Raw genomic sequence first — 21,935 nt, forward strand, 5'->3', positions numbered from 1 at the left:
GCCTGTAGTAGACCTCAGCCACCAGATGTCCTTTATTGTTCTGGTCCCTAATTTTAACCCACAAGCTCTGAACCTAATCATGGATGTTTTTTAGAGGCAGCTGTTTGCTGACAGTTCTTAACATTGAGTGCACCTCCCCTCCCCCTTCTGCCCTGCCTGTTTCTTCTAAAATGCTTGTAGCTCTTGTTAGTAATATTCCAGTTGTGCAATTTGTCCCACCATGTTGGTGTATATAGCAGTTAGGTCACAGTTCGATTGCTTCCATCTCCTACTGCTAAATAATATTGTGTGCATTGGTGTAGAGGCAGTTCAGCTGGGCTATCAGCCATGTTACCTTCTTGGAGGGCCCTCCCAAAGTCCTCAGGGACAAATCTGAGGTTCCCCCTTGCTGCATCACAAATTGACAGTGTTTCTTGGCTCTTCTGTGGCACTCAGTGATACATCCCCTTCCCCATCCCCTAGTTTAAATTTCTGTGTGGTACTACTGACCAGGAAAAGTGGGTCATCTTTTTTGTTTATAATAGCCCATGTCCCCAGCATACTTACCATATTTACAGTGAGCCAGCTCCTCACTGCTCAATTCATTATATCTGTCAAGGCCATTCTCTGAGGCAGTGAGGCCAGCAAAAGGCACACGCCTTAAAAGGGAAGGAAACCAGTAGCCTAAATCCTGAACTATTAAGTATAGAAGATCCTGCAGTACCTACAGAGTTAAGCTAATTCCCACACTGAAAATTGTAATCTACCATGGCTTGTATCTGAGTCAGCATTTTTATTTGTATTGTATCCACTTAATTCTTTCAGTTTTAGAAGAAATTGATTGAAAAACTTATTTCCTTAATGGCTCTTGTGATGTTTAGGTATCATTTATATTTAAAAAGGCTGCATCTATAACATACATGAAGACAGATTTAACCCTGCCATAATTTTCTGCGGTTCCATGCAGACATTTAATGTATGCAAGATATTATATTGGAATATACTGTCATTTAAATTCTCTCATTGACTTTTATCTTCATAGATAAGGAATTAAACTGATATCAAAATGAAGTAATATGTTTATAATACATTTCTATTAATTCAGGATAAAAAATTAAAATGAAGTCTCATCTTTGACATATGTTTTCTTGGTGAATCTGCTGTCAGAGAAAAAATGAATTAATCACACTCAGAAGCTGTCTGCTGGAAATCTCTGCTTAGAAGAGATGAGAAGTCTTAGAATTTTCTAATAAATCATTGTGCCAAAATAGAAAGATATATTGCAAAAAGATGATGCACCAAAACACCAATAAATAGGTGATAATTTAATTGATTTAATATGCAGAAAGCATTAAATCATTAGTCAAGGCAGAAATTCTTAATTCAGAATCCGTAATGAAAATTTCATAATCTGCAAACATGTCCATCTGTATATCTACTAAAAAACTGTTGTTTTTTGAGACGTTTTTTAATATCTTCAGCTTTCTGATCCAAAACCTGCTCATTCTCACACAATGAGTAAAAATAATTTCACAGATAACCTGAGGATATCTATAACTAACTCCCATCCTTTTGCCTTCACTTTTTTCAGTCTCGGTTATATGAGAGTCAGTAAAACAACCTGTTCCTGAACAACATCCTTGCCCCACACTTTGTTTTCTCTTATTCTAAGACCCTCATGCTTCTTTCCTCCTGCCTCTGACTTTTTCAGATTATCACATTATTATTTTCAACAAAAAATATTCTTCAGTGAGTGGTAAGGGATTTGCACACAGGGAACTATGATACTTTGGTGTGTGCTGTAAAAGTTTGAATAAACAGCAGCTTTCTTTAAAAAGGAAGCTGACCAGCTATGTTTGTATTAGATAATGGAATGGGATGAGAACACAGGCTACACTGCTGGTTCTTAATATAGGCAGTGCAGTTGACCAACTATTAAAGGGTTGCAGTGTGCCCTGAAGTGGTGCTGGTCCTGGGCCAGAGGAATTCTCCCAGGCAGTTCTCAGGAGTTATCTGGGACTCCACACGTGTCCAGATCATTCTCTCTAAGCAATAGGGGTTTGGCTGTTGTGTTTTATGGGTGTGAACTTGCTGGTCTTGGGTCACAATAGTTCTAGGTTATTTCTGTAAATCTCTGGTTTTAATAAGACAAAATATTCAGAATTTTTGCTGCCACTCTTTCTGTCTCTTCTTTCTGTACATGGGACCTATGTACAGGACTACAACACTGAAATACTTTTTGTCATGCTGGAAGCAGAAATCTAATCTATTTTCTTTCTTTCTCTGAGGTGAATTTTACAATACAACTTAGTCTTTCAGTATATTTGAAGGTGTTGTTCTACCATTGGATTTCTTTTTATATGTTTGTATGTGAAGATGGAAATAACATTTAAGAAGAGCATAAGTATGGTTTTTGGATAGACATATCTGTGTCCTCAACAGAGATAGCAGCTACTTAAAAAAGAATTCTGCCCATCTTTGAATCTCTCTTAAACTTATTCTGAATTCTACTAAACTGCTTCTGTAATTGACTCTTCATATACAAAGAGAAAGTTGATCCCGGAATAGATATTTTTTCTTTTTGTGTGTGTGTGTTTGTGGTTAAAACTACATTCTCAGTGTTTAGTTAAAAGTAACAAAGGTTAGCCTAACATATAACTTGTCTGTGCTCAGTGTTCTGAGCACTTAAATTATTTCTAAAGAAGGCATTGTACAACACTAAGCTCTGCTGTATTTTTATTCAGTAGTTTTATGGGATTCTTACATGGCATTTTAGAAGCTGTGATAGTGTTTCTGATGCGTCCCCAGAATAAATCATTTGTCCTACTGACAGATCCAAAGGCTCATGGGTTCCAACCCTCTTGCTTCTCAGCCATACAGAGGATGTAATGTCTCTCAGCACTGAAACACTTCTTTTCCTCTCAAAGCTGCAATTGCTGCTGCTTAGTCAGCTGCAGGAATTATTAGGCAGGGCTCTAGGAGCTGCATTCTGTGCCTTCTCAGGAACTGCCTGTGTGTGTGGTCTATGCAGAGCTTGCAGTCTTGTCCTGCCATCACAGTCTGCATTGCTTGGATTCCCCCTTGTGACTGCGTACTGCAATCCTCCCTATTCAAACTACTGAGCATTGAGTTTGGAAACTGGACAGGATTGCCCATTCTGCCAGTTTTTGCTATAGAAAGACTGTCCCTTGTTAACCTTACAAAAGAATGAGAAATTGTGGTTTAAAATGTTTTCTTTCACTCAGTCTTTCAGGCTGTCCACGAGCAAAGAAGAGTGGGATCAGGATAGCACAAAGCAAGGAAGACAAAGAAGACCAAGAGCCAATTAGGTGAGAACAAATATTGTTAAAGGACTTTCACACGTTCTTTAACAGGTCGTTACAAACAGCTTCTGAGACAAACGTTTTGGTTTGTAGCTATCCAAGAATGTGTGGCCTAAGTGTGAAATAGTTGCTTAAGAAAAAATAAATAGCTCTCTAAATGCCAAGGAATTCTGCACTAGCCCATTTGAATTTAGTGACTGCAAATCAAGGACCCATGCTCATTTATTCTAGACAAGGATATGATCTGCTCTAATTTAAAGCAATTTAAGTGTGTCTTTCACATGAAATTCAAAAGCTACATAAATCTTTGTCTCCTAAAAAACTCTACAAACTGCATACTGCAGACAAACCATACAGGCTAAATAAAGTAGTCACAGGGATAGAGAATTAAATACTTATATGAAAGTGTCAGTCTGAATGCACATTGAGGTTGCAAGAGGAGGAACAAATATTTACTGGTTTTTTTCTTGCGAAGTGCTCTGATTTCAGCAACTGCTGCACTTGGCAGGTTTAGTGGCTGCTCTGAACCATTCAGAACTGGATCTTCCATGTAGTGTTGCAGCAGTATTTTAGCACAGGACAGCCAATGAAAGAACGAGGCTTCTTTTGGCTTGTGCTATGTAGTGGCATACTGACTGAAATACTTTCTTTTCACATTTCACTTTGAGGATCCTATCTTCTTCCTTCTAATCCTGAGTACTGTTTCCTTTGTAAGCATATAGGGCAAATGTATGGGGGATTTCCAAGTAACAGATGAATATGGAGCTGTCTTCACTGATCTCTTTAGGCAGGTAGTGCAAGTTTGTTATAATCTCCAATTCAGAGAGTGGTTAAAGGTGTTCACATTTCTGAAGCAGCAGGAGGTATGATTTTGTATGATCTCTGATAATCTGACTCCTGATTTTTATTCTGACAACATCCTTTCAGTGCAGAAGGGCATCACTTACTCTGTTTATACCTAATATTTTCAGGACATCGGACAAGTGTTCTTTAGAATCCATATACGTTAACACAACAAGGATGACACTTAGCAGGATTTTATGGTTATACATTTTTTAAGGACAGTTTCCCTGCGGAGTGGAGGTCCATAGCCACCACTCCAATTCCAGTGCGCTGTTTACTTGTAGTGAAAACTGGCAGTTCAAACATTGCATTGTATTTGTTGCAATTACATGGTGTCAGCAGCTGTGCCTTCATCCGCTTGCTAGCCTCTTTAAAAGTTTATAAAGAATTCTTTTTATGTATTATCAAAGCTGTTTGTTCTTTTACTCAGTAGAGGGTATCTTGACTATTTTTAAGATGACAGTGCATGATTGTTCTTTTCTTTTCATGTCAGGTTTATTTTGACTTTGTTGTAGAGGCTACCAGGTATATGATGGCAAGACAATAAAGTTTATCTCATCTATCTGCTATCCAGATGTCCAGTTCCTGGTTGTGATGGTCAGGGTCATATAACTGGAAAATATGCATCCCATCGCAGCGCATCAGGGTGTCCTCTTGCTGCCAAAAGGCAAAAGGATGGGTACCTAAATGGCTCACAGTTCTCTTGGAAGTCAGTGAAGACGGAAGGAATGTCATGTCCAACCCCAGGATGTGATGGCTCAGGACATGTCAGTGGTAGTTTTCTTACTCATCGTAGGTGAGTCACCATGGTTTATATTTTTCACTTAATTATATTATTTAAGTTATATTAACAAGATTTGGAATACAACTTTTTGTCATGACATTTCTCTGTTCCTTTTGACATTGCTTCAAAAATGAGCTTCCCATTTATGTTTTCAGGTAACTGGAAATAAAGACTCATGATTTCTCAAATGAAAACCTTTGCAAGTAGAGACCTGAATATGAATCTATAACGCACAGAAGATTTTAGGGAAAAAATGGTGCACAGCAATAACTGTAAATATACCGCTGCTTTATTGGGTGACTGAAAAAATTACTTTGGTGTAGACTTCATAACACATCAGAATCTGGCTGATTTTCAGAGATGATGAATATTTTGTTGATTCACAAATGAACACAAAATGAAAGTATTTTCAGAAACCAGTTCTATAAATACGATGTACTTTTTCTTATTTGGTAATGAAAATGTTAGCTCAAAATAGTCAACAGATTACAGAACAGAAATCCAAACAGAATACATCAGATTATTTAAAAGTAATGGAATACAAATATTTGAGAAAAGAAAAACAAAGCTCTATTTTACATAAATTTAACAAAAATAAGAGAACTTCAGAGACAACATTTTGCATAGCTTTTAAGAGATTGATGCTTTAAGCTTTAAGCTTTAAGCTAGCCTACCAGGGATAAATTTCTGTTTTAAATGTTAGGTTATGAAGAAGCATGGGTGTTTTTGGAGCTTTATATGGGAGCCTCAGTATGAGCATGACTACAGTGTCAGGGCAAAGTTCTTCTTTTATTCCGTAGTAACTAATATTACTTCACATATGTCAAGTCATGTCAAGTCAGTGTGGTTAATTTGTCACCAATCAGCTGAGTTCTCTAAGCATACATATTATCTAGATAATAGTGTCCTTAATACCTAATTTGAATTTTTATATTTTGTAATTTGTAAGTAGGCATTGATGTTATGTTATTCAACATCTATAATACTTGGAAACTGAAACAGCAAACTGACTTCTGGAACTCATACCACCTAGTGAATCAGTTATTTTATGTAGAGAGAGAGGTTTCTAAGGCACAGTTTTCTTAGAGCTGCTATTGTGCCTTGTACACAAGGTATATTCTGCTGATAATAATGGTCTCTTGAGATGATCTACAAGAGGTAGGAAATCAGTACTTAGTTTAAAAACTGCTCCAACTGTTAATCAAATTGTCTGGAATTTAAATATATGTTTGTACAGACATGCTTCTGTAGAAGAAATAAGTATTCAATGGAAAAAGTGACAGACTTTAGTAAATTCAGACTCCTGTCCTATGTACAAAGGCACCAACAAAGGTGTTTGTTCAATGTTTGCTTTTCCTGCCCACAGAAATTCCTACAAACAGTTTTACTGTGGAATTTTGTGTAGGAAAGAATGGCAACAGAGTTACCAGGAGGGATTTGAAGCAAGGATTTGGAGTAGTATGGTTCACAAAGCTAGCTAGCAGGAAAGGCCAATGTGAAATAAGGTGACCTATTACTAATATGAAAATGAATTGGAAAGAATTAATAGATAGGTAAATGAAATAGGTCATAAGAAAATGCAACTTAGTTATTATACAGTGGAATTCCAAGGTCTATAAACAAGTTTATAGAATAGGATTTATGCTGGAGCAGCAACAGCATGTCCCTGGGTTTGCAAACTGAGTTTGCAAAATGCTTAGGTGTGATGGAAAAAAATAATGGACATCATCTTGTGCCTTTTACCTTCTGAGGAAATGTAAGTAGAAGTTATGAAGTGGTTATTAGAAAAGAGGATTGTTTTGGACTATCCACATGATACACAGGAAAACCTAATTAATTGTAAGACTGTCAGAAGGCCTGTAGGAGGATAATAGCAGTGCACTCAGTATAGTCAGGTATACATCCTGTGGTGAAAGGGCACCACCTGGGTTATTTCCTCTCAAAATTCTTGGTTGGTCTCAGGCAGGTTATAAGATAAAGCTCAAGACAGGAGTTGTCTTCAGCAGCTGCTTTCTAGAAGCAGACTGATGCCTACACTCACATACTTCCTCAGAAAACCTCTGAGCTCCCAAACTCCCAAGGCACCATGACAGATGAAATGACAGATATCAGGAAAGAAGGATAGAGCTGTAGATTTTCATATGCAGATCCTTTTTCTCATTAAATGTTTGCTAGAAGAAGACATTGTCTACAAAAACCTATAGGTTGACACCTATAATATCAACCTCCACTCCTGTGGGGTAGGCTTGCAAGTACCACTGTGGTTAAATCTCTTGGTGCTCAGGGCTGTAGCTTGAGTCTGTCCAAAGGTTAACATCTCACCAAAGGGTTTATCTGTGGTCTGTATTTGTGTGCAGTGTTGAAGGGGAAATCGGTTTATAATCCAGACACTTCACACCTCCAAATATGTGCTGGTGGCTGCAAATTCATTTCTAAATTGTTGGATCTGTGTGCCTGAAGCCATCTCCTCTCTTACCAGTAGTGTTTGTTAGCTTCAGAATTTAAAAGCTAGGAAATAGCTTAGCATTAGCTCAGTGAATGTGGCCCTTAGAAATGAGCTCTGTTATTAAAAGGAGTACAGCAGCAGAGCATGAGAGAAGGCTCTGTGTGGAGGTGACTGCATTTAGAGGTGGGAAGGGTGGGAGGGAGGAGAGGCAGTGGCAGCCTAGAAGAAGAAAGAGTACACAGGAAGGATTCGTAAGTGTAAAGAGGAAAACTCAGAAATAAGTGAAAAAATGAAACAAATGAAAAAATATTGTAAAGTCAGATCAGATCACATACGTATATTGTAATCTGATACACAGTTTGCTGTGGGCTAATCCAAAGTAAATTCTTCAAAAGGCACACCAATGTTTCACCACTAAACCATGTCCCTCAAGTACAACATTAAGACATTTCTTGAACACCCCCCTGCACAGTGACTCAGTCACCTCTCTGGGCAGCCCATTCCACTGCCTAACCACCCTTTTAGAGAATAAATTTTTCTAATGTCCTTATGTCCAGCCTTTTTAACGCTTTTTTTTGTTGTTTATTGTTTTTGGCTGCCAGTTCACTCCCCACCATTGGTTTATTTTGCTCCTTTCTAGTTCTTACTTTTTCCTAGAAGCTCGAGCTTCATTTCCATAGGAGAAAGTCATACAATGTTAACAGCATAGAAAAGTTAGTTAAACTCACTGTGTTCAGCAGCGATTACAAATAACAGTGACAAGTGTCATCGTGGTGACATTGCTGAGGGATGAGAAAAACGCAAATGGGTCAGCAGATTTCTAAGAAGTAAAGGAGAGGATCATGACAATTAAATATAATACATAAACAAAAAGAAGAAAAATTTGGAATTAAAAATAATATAGTCTGATCCAGATTTCTATTCATCAGTTGCCAAAAGCAGGCTCCCATGCTTTTTCAAAACTAGCAGTAAAGCAGACTAAGGAACCTTTAGTGAACCAAAGATAAAACATCTCACGTTGTACATCTATGCCTGTACATAAGAATTATTTTCTCTGTATGTAAGCTAATACCTGTATGCTGCTCATGTCCCAGTGACAGATTGGCAGAGGTTTGTAAGAACACCAAATCCATGTTCATTTTCATGAGCACCGCAGAATTTTTCTCTAAACTCAGAATAAGACCTTGTGAAATGCCAAGACTCACTCTAATTAAAAGTATTTACTGAATTGTTTTCCCTCTTCATCCTCAATATAAACAAAATGCATATGACCAAAACAGTTGTATACAGATATATTCTGAGAAATAGGTATTTTTTTCCCATGACATTTGGGAAAAAAAAAAGAGCCCAAGGCAGACATGTAATGTGAAAGATTGCAGTAAGATCAGTTAAAATTTGACAAAAGCAGAGCCTGGTCCTTGAAAGAGTTAGGTTTTACTACTGTGGGTAGTTCTGCCAGCTCATTTCATTACAGTCCGGAAGAAGGATGGAATAACATTTTAATCAAATGCACAGTCTATTAAAGTGATAGACCCCTCACAGGGAGCTAATCTAGAAGGACTTAAGATGCTTATTTACCTTGGGAAAGTCAAGGAGAAAATAATATGAAATTCATAACAGTAAAAGCAGAGTGCACACTGTAAGCAAGAAAAATCACTTAGCCACTCAGAGCTGACAAATGATAGTAGACAGTAATTTGCACATGTGCTTGCAGTGTGACATCTCCTTGATTTCAGGCACTTAACAGAAGCTCTCTGGTTGTAAGCCTGTTTGTCCTCATTACAGATATAGCCCATAGAAAAGGAGAGATCACTGCATGGCTTTTTAGATTGCAGGTGGGACAAATTTTCCTCTTCAAGTTCTGCTGTCTCTCTGCTACCTAGTGAAGTTTGTAGAGAAACTGTGCTTCTGGATGGGCTTGGTCACTAAACAACTAAATTCTTTGGCCCAAAAAACAAACAAGGGTGCGTTGCTAGAGATAAACTTTACCTCTTGCACACCAGGAAGTCTTAGTCCATCTTCACCTTCACTACACCATTTGACTTAGCAGTAAACCCACCAGTCTTCAGATCATCTGTACTATTATGTGCTGTAACACACATATCATACTCAGGAAGGATGATAAACTTCGCAGTAGCCAGGGCTGGGCCTCTAGCTCCTGGGAAACTCCTGTCAGTGGTGCTCTGTTAAGTGCCTACATCATCCCCATGACTTACAGAGCCCTCTCAGCTTGTGTGTATCATGGCCATTCACTCTATGTAGAGTTCATTTGTCACTTGACCAACAGATTTTAGTGCTACTCTAACCCTCCCACTCCAAACTAAGGAAGTAGTTATTTACGGGAAGTCTTTCTGAAACAGTGATCAATTATTAAAACGATATGAAGAAGTTTACATTTTATTTTTAATCAGAATAGCTATATCTTTTCTCTAGCCACTTAAGTAGTGTTCTAAACTGTTTAGTTCTGGAACCAGTGCAAATGTTTATTTAAACAATCAAATCTGAGCTACGTTCCTCAGCAGCTTTGTAAAGCAGCTTGCTGGAGAAGCTGACACTTAACACATCAGGATTTTAGCCTTTTTATGTTCCCACATGACTGAAAACTTAAGGGAAAGTTAAGCACCAGGCTTAGAAAGCAGTGCATTAAGCAGAAATTATTCTTTCTGAATGAAGAAGTCTGAGCTGAAGGGATGATTTCTTCCAAAACAGCACAAAGGCAGCTGGAGTTGAGTGGCTGGTGGGGAGGAGGTGGTTCCTACATGAGTCCCAGTAATCTCCAAGCAAACAGAACTACCTTGTTTGCAGAGCCTCTCCATCACTAGCACTCCTGGACTCCCTTTACTTCACAGTTCAGTAAGAAGCTGGGGAGGAGCCAGTCACACTTGAATGTAAATAAATATGAGTGTTCAGCCATGGAGGGTTGCTTTTATCTCTGCTGGTGTTGTTCATAGAGTATTTCATCCTTTAAGGTGTGTAGCAGAATTTACTCAGGGGAATAAGGAAATCTCTACAGCTGGTACTCTTCAAGATAAAAAAAAATGAATGGCTTGTGGATTTAATATTAAACCAAGGAAAGGGTCACTTTGATCATTGAGTTTGATCTCTTAACTTGAACTTCAAACATTACCAAACAGCTATGGAGCTTAGTCAAAAGAGTAAGGTTTCTTCCATTAACAAAATGAAGCAGTAGTTTTCACTGTGATCTGTATTTATCTGCATTTCAAAAGGATATTCTCTGGGGCTTGTTTTGTATCTATCTGCAGTTAACAGAGGTCCTGGGATGTATTCCTTTATTTAGTCTGTGGATGATGCTACCTTTAATAAACAGGAAAAGAGTTTCCTTTCGTTAACTTTTCAAAAAAAACCACACAGTGATGGTTAAAATGTTTATAAAATTAGCCCTCGGGATACTTTGTTGTTACACCAGATAAAGCCTCTTGTTTCTTTACTTCCTGTTCTTTTGTTCTCTGTAAACTAAGCACTTCATGCCCCAAATAAATAAATAAAAAAGTTTAACAGAGCACAGCTGGAACCCAAATAGTAAAAATCAGTCACCCAGGCAATTACTCCACTTGATCAATGTCCCATCCACTCAGATGGCCTTTCTTGCTTGTACTCTCGAAGGAAGTGAGATAATATTCTTGAGGCAATTTTAGATTTTAGCCCATGTTTCATTGTTTTAAACTAGATTTTTTTATTTTTATTTTTTTGTAAATGAGTACTAACTGCTATTGAGAAATCTCCTTCAAACGTTTCTCGCCCAGTGATTTTCCTTTTACTCTGGGACTAATTTCACCTTATTTTTCAAACCTAGTGATTATATGACTAGGCATAGGTTGCAGTGTAACTAGACTTCTGAACAAGGAAAAGAAAAAGCATTCTTAACATTGTGTTCAACTCTTAAACAATGCAACGACCATATGCACTTTGTCCTAATTTGCGTATATGGTATTTCTGCATACATTTCAGAAGACATGGTTTCTGTGAGTCACTACTCTTCATTAAAGTTAGGCTAAAAAGCAAATGTAGCTCCATATGGACGGGGCTTATTTTGTGGATTGTGGGGCTACTTGTACTTCATCTCTGCCTTCCTCCATTTGTAAAGTGTTCCTGAAAAACGAAGCCCAATTAATGCAGGTGTATAGTGTATAGAAATTGCTGCATTGACAGTGCCATTCTGATAAAGCAAAACTGCATGAGTATGTCCCAGCTGTGTGCCTGCCCATCTAGTAACCAGACCCAACAAAAGCAAATGTCCAATATAAACAATGTGCTGCAATGTCAGATGTATACAGCCAACCAGCAAAAAGTGAGGCTTGCTCAAATTTTAGCATGTACCTTACAGGAGGTTTGCAGGACCTGAACCCCAGATCACTTGAGCTAACAGTTTAATTCATTTGTCACGGGTTTTCTGTAAGTTGTTGTAGTGGGTCACTTTCAAGGGTGATAACACCAACACTGCACTTCCCTTTCTCAAATTAGAGAACTGATAGTAGAAACTCAGCCAGAGCCAAGAAGTGTGGCATCTCAAAGAGGCAAGTTACTGATGACAAGTAGCAGCAGCTCAGCTCATGCTGAATCGGGAATTCAGAGGGAGCCAGGAGTTGAGTATTGAGTATTGAAGCCATTTTGGGGCAGAATGGCTTGAAGAATGTAGAGAGGAAAAGGACCTGGGGGTGTTGGTTGATGCTCGGCTCAACATGAGCCGGCAGTGTGCCCAGGTGGCCAAGAAGGCCAACAGCATCCTGGCCTGTATTAGAAATAGTGTAGCCAGCAGGAGCAGGGAGGTGATCATCCCCCTGTACTCAGCTCTGGTACGGCCGCACCTCGAGTACTGTGTTCAGTTTTGGGCCCCTCACTACAAGAAGGACATTGAGGCCCTGGAGCGTGTTCAGAGAAGGGCAACAAAACTGGTGAGGGGCCTGGAGCACAAGTCTTATGAGGAGCGGCTGAGGGAGCTGGGATTGTTTAGTCTGGAGAAGAGGAGGCTCAGAGGAGACCTTATTGCACTCTACCACTTCCTGAAGGGGGGTTGTGGTGAGGAGGGGGTGGGCCTCTTCTCCCTGATAAGTAATGACAGGACGAGAGGGAATGGCCACAAGTTGCGCCGGGGAAGATTTAGATTAGACCTGAGGAAGCATTTCTTTTCTGAAAGAGTGGTCAGGCACTGGAATGGCCTGCCTAGGGAGGTGGTTGAGGCACCATCCCTAGCGCTGTTCAAGAAGCGTTTAGATGAGGTGCTAAGGGATTTGATTTAGTAGTTCAGTGGGTAGGGATGGTGATAGGAGGATGGTTGGACTAGATGATCTTATAGGTCCTTTCCAACCTTATGAACTTATGAACTTATGAACTTATGAACTTCTCACAGCTCCACTTGAAATGCTGATCCTGAAATGCTGATGGTTTAAGCTCTGTGGCATCCACAGTCCAACAGAGATAAATGATGCCTCGTTATGTTTCAACTGTATTTATTACAGGCATACTCTCAGCAATGTTGTTAGAAAGTCTTATTCATTTTTAATACAGAAAAAAATGCTCAACTATGTTTATGTTTTATTTTGCATTATTTTTCACATACATGAGAATAATGGCAGTGGCAAGTGAGATAACTGTGATTATTTTTATGAGTTTTTTACTACAATGAACAAACTCTAGACTTCTCCATTTGTGTACAAGTTAGTGGAAGATTTATTAAAAATTAAAAAACAAACCAAAGCAGGAATACAGAGTAATTTGACTTGTAACAGAAAAATCTCTGACACAGGTAGCAACACTTAAGACTTCAAAATTGATATTATCCTTATCAAAATTACTAGTTTGTCTTGGTCTTTTTTGTAATTTTTTAGATACACGCAGCATATTTTTCTTAAATCTTTGCTGTGATTAAGAGCCAGTAGAGAGCTATGTACAACACAACCACTCCTTCCACAGTAGGATGAGGAAAAGAACCGAAAGGTTTTAGTTAACTGTAGAACTAATTTTTAGACATTTTTCTGAGAAAAAAATGCCTTTTCTAAGTGGCTGCACTTGATAATAATATCCCAGGCTTTTTAGAGTTTAGAATTTTTCAATAATTAAGGATTCTACTTAATCATTTTAGTGGGAAGCTGGGTCTGTGCCTACGTAAATGCTTTTACTAAGCATTAATAAATAAAATAAAAAATAATAAAATAATATTAATGATTAAATAATATTTAATATTGTTAAAAGATACGTGGCCAGCAGGTCAAGCGAGGTTATCCTCCCCCTCTACTCTGTCCTGGTGAGGCCTCACCTGGAGTATTGTGTCCAGTTCTGGCCAGCAAAAAAGACAGGGATCTCCTAAAAATAGTCCAGCAGAGGGCCACAAAGATGATAAAGGGCCAGGAACACCTCTATGAGGAAAGGCTGAGACCTGGGTGTGTTCTGCCTTGAAAAAAAAAGTGACTCAGAGGGGATCTGATCCACATCTATAAATATCTAAGGAGCAGGAAGCAAAGGGACAGGGCTGGACTCTTCTCAGCAGTGTGTGGTGATAGGACAAGGGGAAATGCCCACAAACTGAAGCTTAGGAAATTCCACACAAATATGTGTGGGAACTTCTTCACAGTGCAGTGACGGAGCAGTGGCACAGCTGCACAGAGAGGTGGTGGAGTCTCCTTCTCTGGGGACATTCAAGACCCACCTGGATGTCTACCTGTGCAACCTGGGCTAGGGAGCTGCTTTGGCAGGGGAGCTGGACTTGATGATCTTTGCAGGTCCCTTCCAACCCCTACAATTCTGTGGTTTGGTGTGATTCTGTAATATGGAATTGTTTAGTAAGAAATTTCAATCAGATTAAATATACATTTCATGTCATTGGTAGTACTGCATTAAGGATGTGACTTTTAAAGTGCAGATCATTTGATGCATAGAATTACGTAAAAATAGTGAACATTTCTGAAAATTATTTTTATTTTCACAACAAATCTGCTGAGATTGCATTTGCTACCAAACTATTTTGTATGATGTAATTAAAAGTTTTGACAACATGGGAGACAAGCAGTAACTGAGTCTACATCCATAAATATATCAAATATACATTGTGTCATAAACAAGGTCATTTTTCTGGGAATTACTGTTCTTGTGCTTCAACAGAAACATACTTTTTTTTTTTTTAAAGAAGGAATGAAGGAATTTAGAGAAGAGCAATTTACAGTACGCTGTATTCACAAAGAGAAGCACAGCCTGTAAGAGTTAATTGTTTGGATGCACATTAATTAATGAATTAATGTTTGAACACATTAATTAAAGTGGGTGGAAGTTCAAAGTGGAGTCACGTAAATTCAAAGAGGAGGAGTATTTATAAAGTAACTACTTTTAAAATATAACTTTTTAAGCATACCTTTAGAAAATTGGACTGTTGTTCCTTGGTTTGTATTTTTACAAGATATATCTGACTTCTATGTTAGTGTTTACACAAAAAGAATTTGAATGGAAGAATAAAATCATGAAATAACTACTGGTAAGTCTTTTTAATTATTTTCTTTTTAGATTAACACACACTTTCAGCACCGGGAAGTGATGGTAAACTTTATCTCTAATGCTGATTTTTATCACTGCTTTGGATTAAAAATTTATTTTCAACGATCTATCAAAATTAACAGGCTTTTTAATGTTCACAGTTTATCAGGATGTCCCAGAGCTACTTCAGCAATGAAGAAAGCAAAGCTGTCTGGAGAACAAATGCTAACAATAAAGCAACGGGCCAGTAATGGTAAATTTTTAATCATTACTTTTTAAAACAATATTTCATTGGAAGCTGAAGGTGTCACTGTGGGCTTTTTTTTGTGCGTGTGGAAATCTTTATATAAACTGTGAATTCGTTGTCAATACAATTTATACTGGGCTTTATGCTGTGGAAATCTGAGCCAACAGTTGAGTGAGTCAGACTGGCCTGTTGTGCTCAAATAACTCTAAAACGCTAGAATATTTCAAACTAGAGTATACCATTGTAATTTTCTGGTTCATATGTCATTCATCAACGTAGATAGGTGCCCTTACATTGTTGCAGGATTTAGAAGAGGAAAAGAATTAATTTCCAGAGGTGTGAAGTCCTCATGAGGTCCCAGAATTCATTTGAAGTTGGGGTTCTGTAACCTGTCTTGTGCCATTTCATCTCCAAACACCTGCAATCTTTCCTGAGAACGTTGAGTTGTGGGAATTGTGCAAGCACCTTGGATGAAAGTGAAGATGCTACCCCAGGACCCCAACTGCAAATAAAGCAAACTGTAGGGGCTTCTGATTAAATAGGTAGCAAATAGATGTCTTGACTGCAAGATACTTAATTTTTCTTGGTGAGCTTAAAGTAGCTACTTCATCTGTGACTGTGCATGCACTAATATGCAATGCCCTCTTAAATGCTGGTGTAAAATGTGATTCAGAACCAGAAAGGATTTATAGAAAAAGCTTTCTGCAGAGCTGTTGCAACCCACATTGCCAGCACAGCTGGAGAACGTGTTAGTTACCTTTGTTCAGTTGCTGCTATTCAGGGTACAGATTTGACCATAATTTTCTCTGCAACCTGGCAAGCCCAGGAAGAATGCCTTCCAGAACAGGATAAGACATTTGGGATGCTTACGGAGGCATACGGCATCCTTCCTCTTACAGTGAGGCATAGTGGGACAAGATATGAAAGAGTCTTGCTAGATGAAAAGCAAGCCAGTGGGAACACAAACTATCTAGCTTTAGGACTTACAATTTTAACTAGAGCAGAACCAGCTATATTTCTTCTTAGGACTATTATATGCTTTGCTATGATAATGAAATTAATAAATAAAACCTACAGAGTTTATTTAATCTCTGAATTCTTAAAGATATAGGTACCAGTTCTTTAAAGGTTTCATCCATAAAAACTAAAATATTATTTCCATTTTGCAAATTGCCCTGAATATCATTATATAACATTCTTCTGAACCATGCAAATATTAAAAGCAACAGCAGAATCACAATATAGCCTAATGCATCAACAGAATTTCACTGTGTTGGGTAATGAATTTGACAACACTGTTCTATGATAAAATTACCATGTTAAGATATTTTCTTTTCCCTCAGAATGTCTGTAAATTAACATAGTCCTTCAAATAAGTTATGTAAGGCCATGGAGCAGAATTGTTGTTACAGGTGCCTTTCTTTTAATGCAGTGTTAAAATCAGTATGTATAAAAAGAAAGTTGTGACTTAATGATTCTCCAGGCATTTTCATAACTCTCGCTGGGAAATTAATGCCGATATAAAAGTTGTGGAAAATATGTTTAACTTTTTAACTTTAGAACACAAGTTTGAAGAGCATTTCCTTTTCTTATATTTTATCTTTAATACTTTCACTTGAAATAAATTATACTTCAAGTATGGAAATTAATTTGCTGAACCTGATTCAAAGCATAGGTATTTTAATACATCTTTTATTTTTATATCATAAAGGTATAGAAAATGATGAAGAAATTAAACAGTTAGATGAAGAAATCAAAGAATTAAATGAATCCAACTCCCAGATGGAAGCTGACATGATTAAACTCAGAACTCAGGTAACAGTTTTATGAAGCCCTAAATTCAGCTGCTTTTTCTATGTGATTGATTAAAAGAAATATGGGAAATATAGTGTAGCTTTTCATATTCCTCACATACTAATATGCGAGCCATTTATAAAATCAGAAAACAGTACTCACAATGCAATTTCCGTATCATTTACCACTATTAAATAAAAAAGGAGCTGTAGGTAATTATACTTTCAAAAACAACAACAAAAGCATGACCTGTCAGCTTTATATTTCCCCTTGATAGATGTATATATACATTTCTGGTAATAGGTAAAGTATTAGGTTAGATCATGGTCATTAACGTAAGACACAAGGTGAAGGAGACCTGATGAACAATATGGCTTTTTTAGGTTTGTTTTACAAAGGAAATTTAGAGACGAAAACAAGTACCTGTTATACTTCATTGCATAGTGTAGCCCTTGGCACCAATAGTGGTCTCACAGATCCAGCTTAATTCCTTTTAGGTTCCCTATAAGTCTGTTGAAAACTAGGGAAAACTAATGTTAAAACCTCATTTTATTTTTCACCGGTCCTAACACTGGATGGAAAAGGCAAAGGAAGAAAATCATTTGAATTCCTTCCCTGACATTTTCACTGTCCAACATAGCTTCCAGTGCTGTTTTCTTCACGGGATTTGAGTGCAGACAGCAAGAGTGAGCTTTACCACACTTGTTATTTTTCAGCCTTTAGTCCCATGATGGTGATCATTAAATGCAATCTACATTTCCAACAAATAGTTACATCATAGTCACTGTCAACCTGTTAAGATTGCATCCAAATCAATAGTTCCCTCTTTTTACACTGAAATTATACTAAGCATAGCAAAATGTTTACTGATAAACCTTTAGCAAATCACTGTTCAACCTATATATCAATAAAACTTCACACAAGAGTACACAGTGAGAAAATAGTGTTATTTTTTTGAACACCATAACTAGCAAAAGTCATATTTCTTATGGACTTGAATCCTGTATGATTTTAAGTGCCAGTGAAAGTTTTTCCTACAACAGGGACTTGTCTTCCAAATAGAATCTTTCATATTTAAAGCAGAAGGAAGTCATACTACAGACTTTCATCTCATTTGGGACACTAATAACACTCTCCTACACCTGCTGCATTTTTGCATAAGACTTGATAGAAAACATTTTTATTTAAAATCTAATAGTAAATTTGTTTAAATTTAACATGCAGCTCCAAAAATGTGAGAGGAGTAGAAACACGTGAACATAAGATAGGGAAAGAGAAATCTGCAAGTAATTAATTTTCACAGCCCAAGGGAAAAAAAAATCTGTTCAGGTGGCAATGCTCAACTATAATTCTTTATAGATTTTCTAGCTATTGAAAGTATTGTGAGGCAGCAGCACCATGCCATGCTTATCTGAGACTTCATTGACATCAGGCTCTTAATGTTGGTCTCTTAACAGTTTTTAGGGTAAATATTGGAGCTATAACAAACACCTACAAAAGATGTTTTGTATTTGCATGGAGTTGCTCTCTAATATGCACAAGTTGAAAGGAAAACAAGAGAGTAGGATATGTTTCCAGTTCCAAAAATGAATAAAGGTATTTCACCTGTTCTAATACATTGTAGAAGTAGCTCATAATCAATTAATTGTGACAGATCATACTCCTGCAATATTGACAGCTTGGATTAATTGCTATATATGCAAGTGTAATCCAAATCAGATATACTTGAAGACTGTTTTATATGCTGCCACATCACTTGTCAAAGTTAAAGTCTATGAACAAACAGCCTGTATTTCCATAAACAGACTTAACCTGTGGGTCCAGAATAAAACAACAACCTGATTGTGTCAGCAATTGCCTAAAATTTAGTGACTGTGGTCAAGTTAATATTTACATAAGAATCTTTTCCCTTTTCTGGTGGCTGTTACTGCACAAACACTTCAGCTCAGTATTTACAAAACCGCAGAATCACAGAATAGTAATCACAGGGGTTGGAAGGGACCTCTGGAGATTATCTAGTCCTAGCCCCTGCTAAAGCAGGTTCCCAAGAGTAGGTTTAAATTCTATTGATTTTTTCCATTTTGCCAAAGTAGGAATAAATTAAGCTTATTCTTATAATATAAAACCTTGTGTTCATCAACATTTTTCCACTTCTCTGGCTTCTTTTTCCACCCTCAATTTTAACGTACACAAACAAACTGCACAGTTTGTAATAGCTGTTAACAGTTATGTCCAGTGTGGACCGTAAGGACAGGTATACATAGAAAAGTGTAAAAAGACAGGAGTGAGCTCTGAATGTACTCTTGATGGGTTGGACATGAGCCAGTGCTCATCTGAAATCCTTACAACTTTGTTAGTACTTGCTCTGCATGAGCTCGGGTGTTGACTCCGCCATGCTTTTTAGCTTGAGCACCACACAAGACCGGAGCTGTCTTATGTCTGATCACCTGAGGACACCAGCATTATATACTCTCAGTTGCAATACAATACACTGTTCAGCTTTCAAAAGGAGCCCTATGAATTTGCACAGAAAAAAAAATACAATTACAAAAATCTGAACACTGACAACAAGGAGCAGTGCATGCTTAACTAGCAATATATGTATTGCAAAAAAAATTAGAGATGTACCACTGACAACTAGGCTTCTAGGAGTGGAAGTGTTAAACCACATGGGTGAATTGGCAGAACTAAGATCCTTAATGCCCTTCGATGAAAAAAGAAAATTTTGGAAATGGAAGAATTAAGTCCAACTTCATTCGTTATTGCTAATATTAGGAAACAAAAAAGCCATTCACTTGCAGTTGTATAAAGATACCTTTAACAATGATAAGAATTTCAAGCTCAAGCAAAACCACTTCTGGTTTCAATAATAGATCTTTTTCTCCTTTCTCTGGTATTTCTGTTATTACTCCCTCTGTAAAGCACATGCTTTATAACAACTTGCCTTATATTACATTGTACACAAATTTGTCCATTTTAGATTACCACAATGGAGAGCAACCTGAAGACGATAGAAGAGGAGAACAAAGTAATTGAACAGCAAAATGAGTCTCTTCTTCATGAACTGGCCAATTTAAGCCAGTCTTTAATTCATAGTCTAGCTAATATCCAGCTGCCACATATGGTAAGTGATTGAGAGCACAAGTTAAGGAATTTGGCGATCTTCAGTTCACTTCATACAATAGATGTCTTTTTTATGTTTACGTTTCATCAACCAGTTGGATATTTGTGGTAACAGCACTGAAACCATAAAGATACATTTAACTGCTAACAAAGACATGGAGGGCCTGTTCCAGTGTATCCTGTAAAAAAAAATTAAGTAAGAACTAAATAGGCATTTTAAATATTATAAAAGAATGGTGGCAGTTATGCCTTGATAATATGTTATGCTTAAATGAATATACAGTTAAGAAAATAAAAGTTGTATATGAACTACTATTTAATATCTCGTAGGAACCAATCAATGAACAAAATTTTGATGCTTACGTGACCACTTTGACGGACATGTATACAAATCAAGATCGTTATCAGAGTCCAGAAAATAAAGCCCTACTGGAAAATATAAAGCAGGCTGTGAGAGGAATTCAGGTCTGAACAGCTGCTATAGTGGTGAAAGTCTTGCTTAAAAAAAGGATGCCTCTTGTTTTTTGCTGCTGTAATTTACCAGAAAGTGTTATATATTTATTTCTGTTTGAAACAGTGTTATGCTTACAAGACTTCATAATGATTTTATGTCTTGCTTTAAAGATAGTAACTGCAGAATAGTTTTTTGAATACATTCACATTTTGTACGTTTTCATATAAGCTGACATAGTGTGATATGCCATGTAATGTTTATAGCTGCTAATGTATGCACATTTTTGGGGTATATATATTTCTGAAGAGGTAAGCTGATCAAAATAAATAGAGTGTAAATTCTTTTTAATGCTTTAGTGATTAAATGTTTTAGTATTTTGAACTGAAATGGACAAAAAAAAAACAGCTTTGAATGACAATGTTGCGGTCTGCAGCCACTTTTTAAACACTATCATTTTGCCTCATGTTGGAGGATTTTATGGGATTTAAGAAATACATTTTGTGTGCATATTGTTTCATAGCAAGAATTGGTTGCAAAAATGCTTTATTTTTGAACAATGCTTGAAAATATTATGTGACTTTTGTTTTTGGAGGATGGTGTGTGGTGGGGGCAATAAAATGAGGTTTTTTGAATTCCAAGAAAATGGCATGGATTAGATGTAAGATACAAAATGGGTAATTTATTGTAAGACAACATCAAGCCATGGAAACTTGACAGAAGATTCAAAGCAGCTTAAACAGCACTTTTTAATTAACTTCTAAGCATTACATGGTATGAGTATGGGAACTTCCATTATGAAAAGAACTATATCAGAGGTGGACAACGTGAAGATTTCAGCTTTTATTTTCAAATAAACATTGGAGCCAACATTCTCTTACCTCTGCTGGACTGCTAGTGCCCCTCTGAATTATCTGTTATAGCAATGTAGTTCATCTTTCAGAAATTCTGTATTTCCAGTTCAAGATGGAGGACAATATTTTAAAATTAATATTGCCTTTTCACATCTTTGGTTTTGGGATAAACACAAACGATCTGCTTCTGTTAACGTTACTGAACTGCATTCACTGCTCTCTGTAGTAGGAATGCAGTTCAGTAAAGACTTTCCCTTTTGTTTGGCCAAGCATTTTTAATATTTCAACATTTATGTTTTGCTTTTAGTTGGAGAACAATCATTACTGCAGCATTCACATTTGTATTCGTTCTACTATTACCTACTGCAAAAATGAATGCAATCAAATTTTTAATGTAACTAAATATACTTCAGCACTTTTTTTTGCTTTAAACTGGATCATTTTAAGATAAAACTTATTTGTATCTTCAAGATTTGATTGTTTTCTTCAAAATGACTGCACTATATGTATGCATAAGACCACTTTTTATTACTACATTTTTCTTTTTTAAGTAGTAAATTTGGTGATGTGTTGTGTTTTACGGATGTTGAATTTATTTAAATTTGATAG

General features: G+C 37.0%; 1 protein-coding gene across 9 annotated transcripts in view; it reads left to right on the forward strand.

Annotated features, from left to right (window-relative positions):
- MYT1L (myelin transcription factor 1 like) overlaps positions 1-21,595 on the forward strand; it is a 287,002-nt gene extending 265,407 nt beyond the window's left edge. For all 9 annotated transcript variants that reach the window (XM_065730757.1, XM_065730758.1, XM_065730755.1 and 6 more), the window contains 6 exons: positions 3,225-3,308; positions 4,720-4,941; positions 15,019-15,110; positions 16,816-16,919; positions 19,879-20,022; positions 20,352-21,595. In XM_065730757.1, coding sequence (XP_065586829.1) covers positions 3,225-3,308; positions 4,720-4,941; positions 15,019-15,110; positions 16,816-16,919; positions 19,879-20,022; positions 20,352-20,492 — 787 coding nt within the window. In that variant the 3' untranslated portion in view covers positions 20,493-21,595. The remainder of the gene's footprint in view (positions 1-3,224; positions 3,309-4,719; positions 4,942-15,018; positions 15,111-16,815; positions 16,920-19,878; positions 20,023-20,351) is intronic.
- The last annotated feature ends 340 nt before the right edge of the window (positions 21,596-21,935 follow it).

Source organism: Cyrtonyx montezumae, unplaced genomic scaffold (genome assembly GCF_038088225.1).
Source record: "Cyrtonyx montezumae isolate F1298 unplaced genomic scaffold, pur_monq_1.0 scaffold_13, whole genome shotgun sequence".
NCBI lineage: Eukaryota > Metazoa > Chordata > Aves > Galliformes > Odontophoridae > Cyrtonyx > Cyrtonyx montezumae.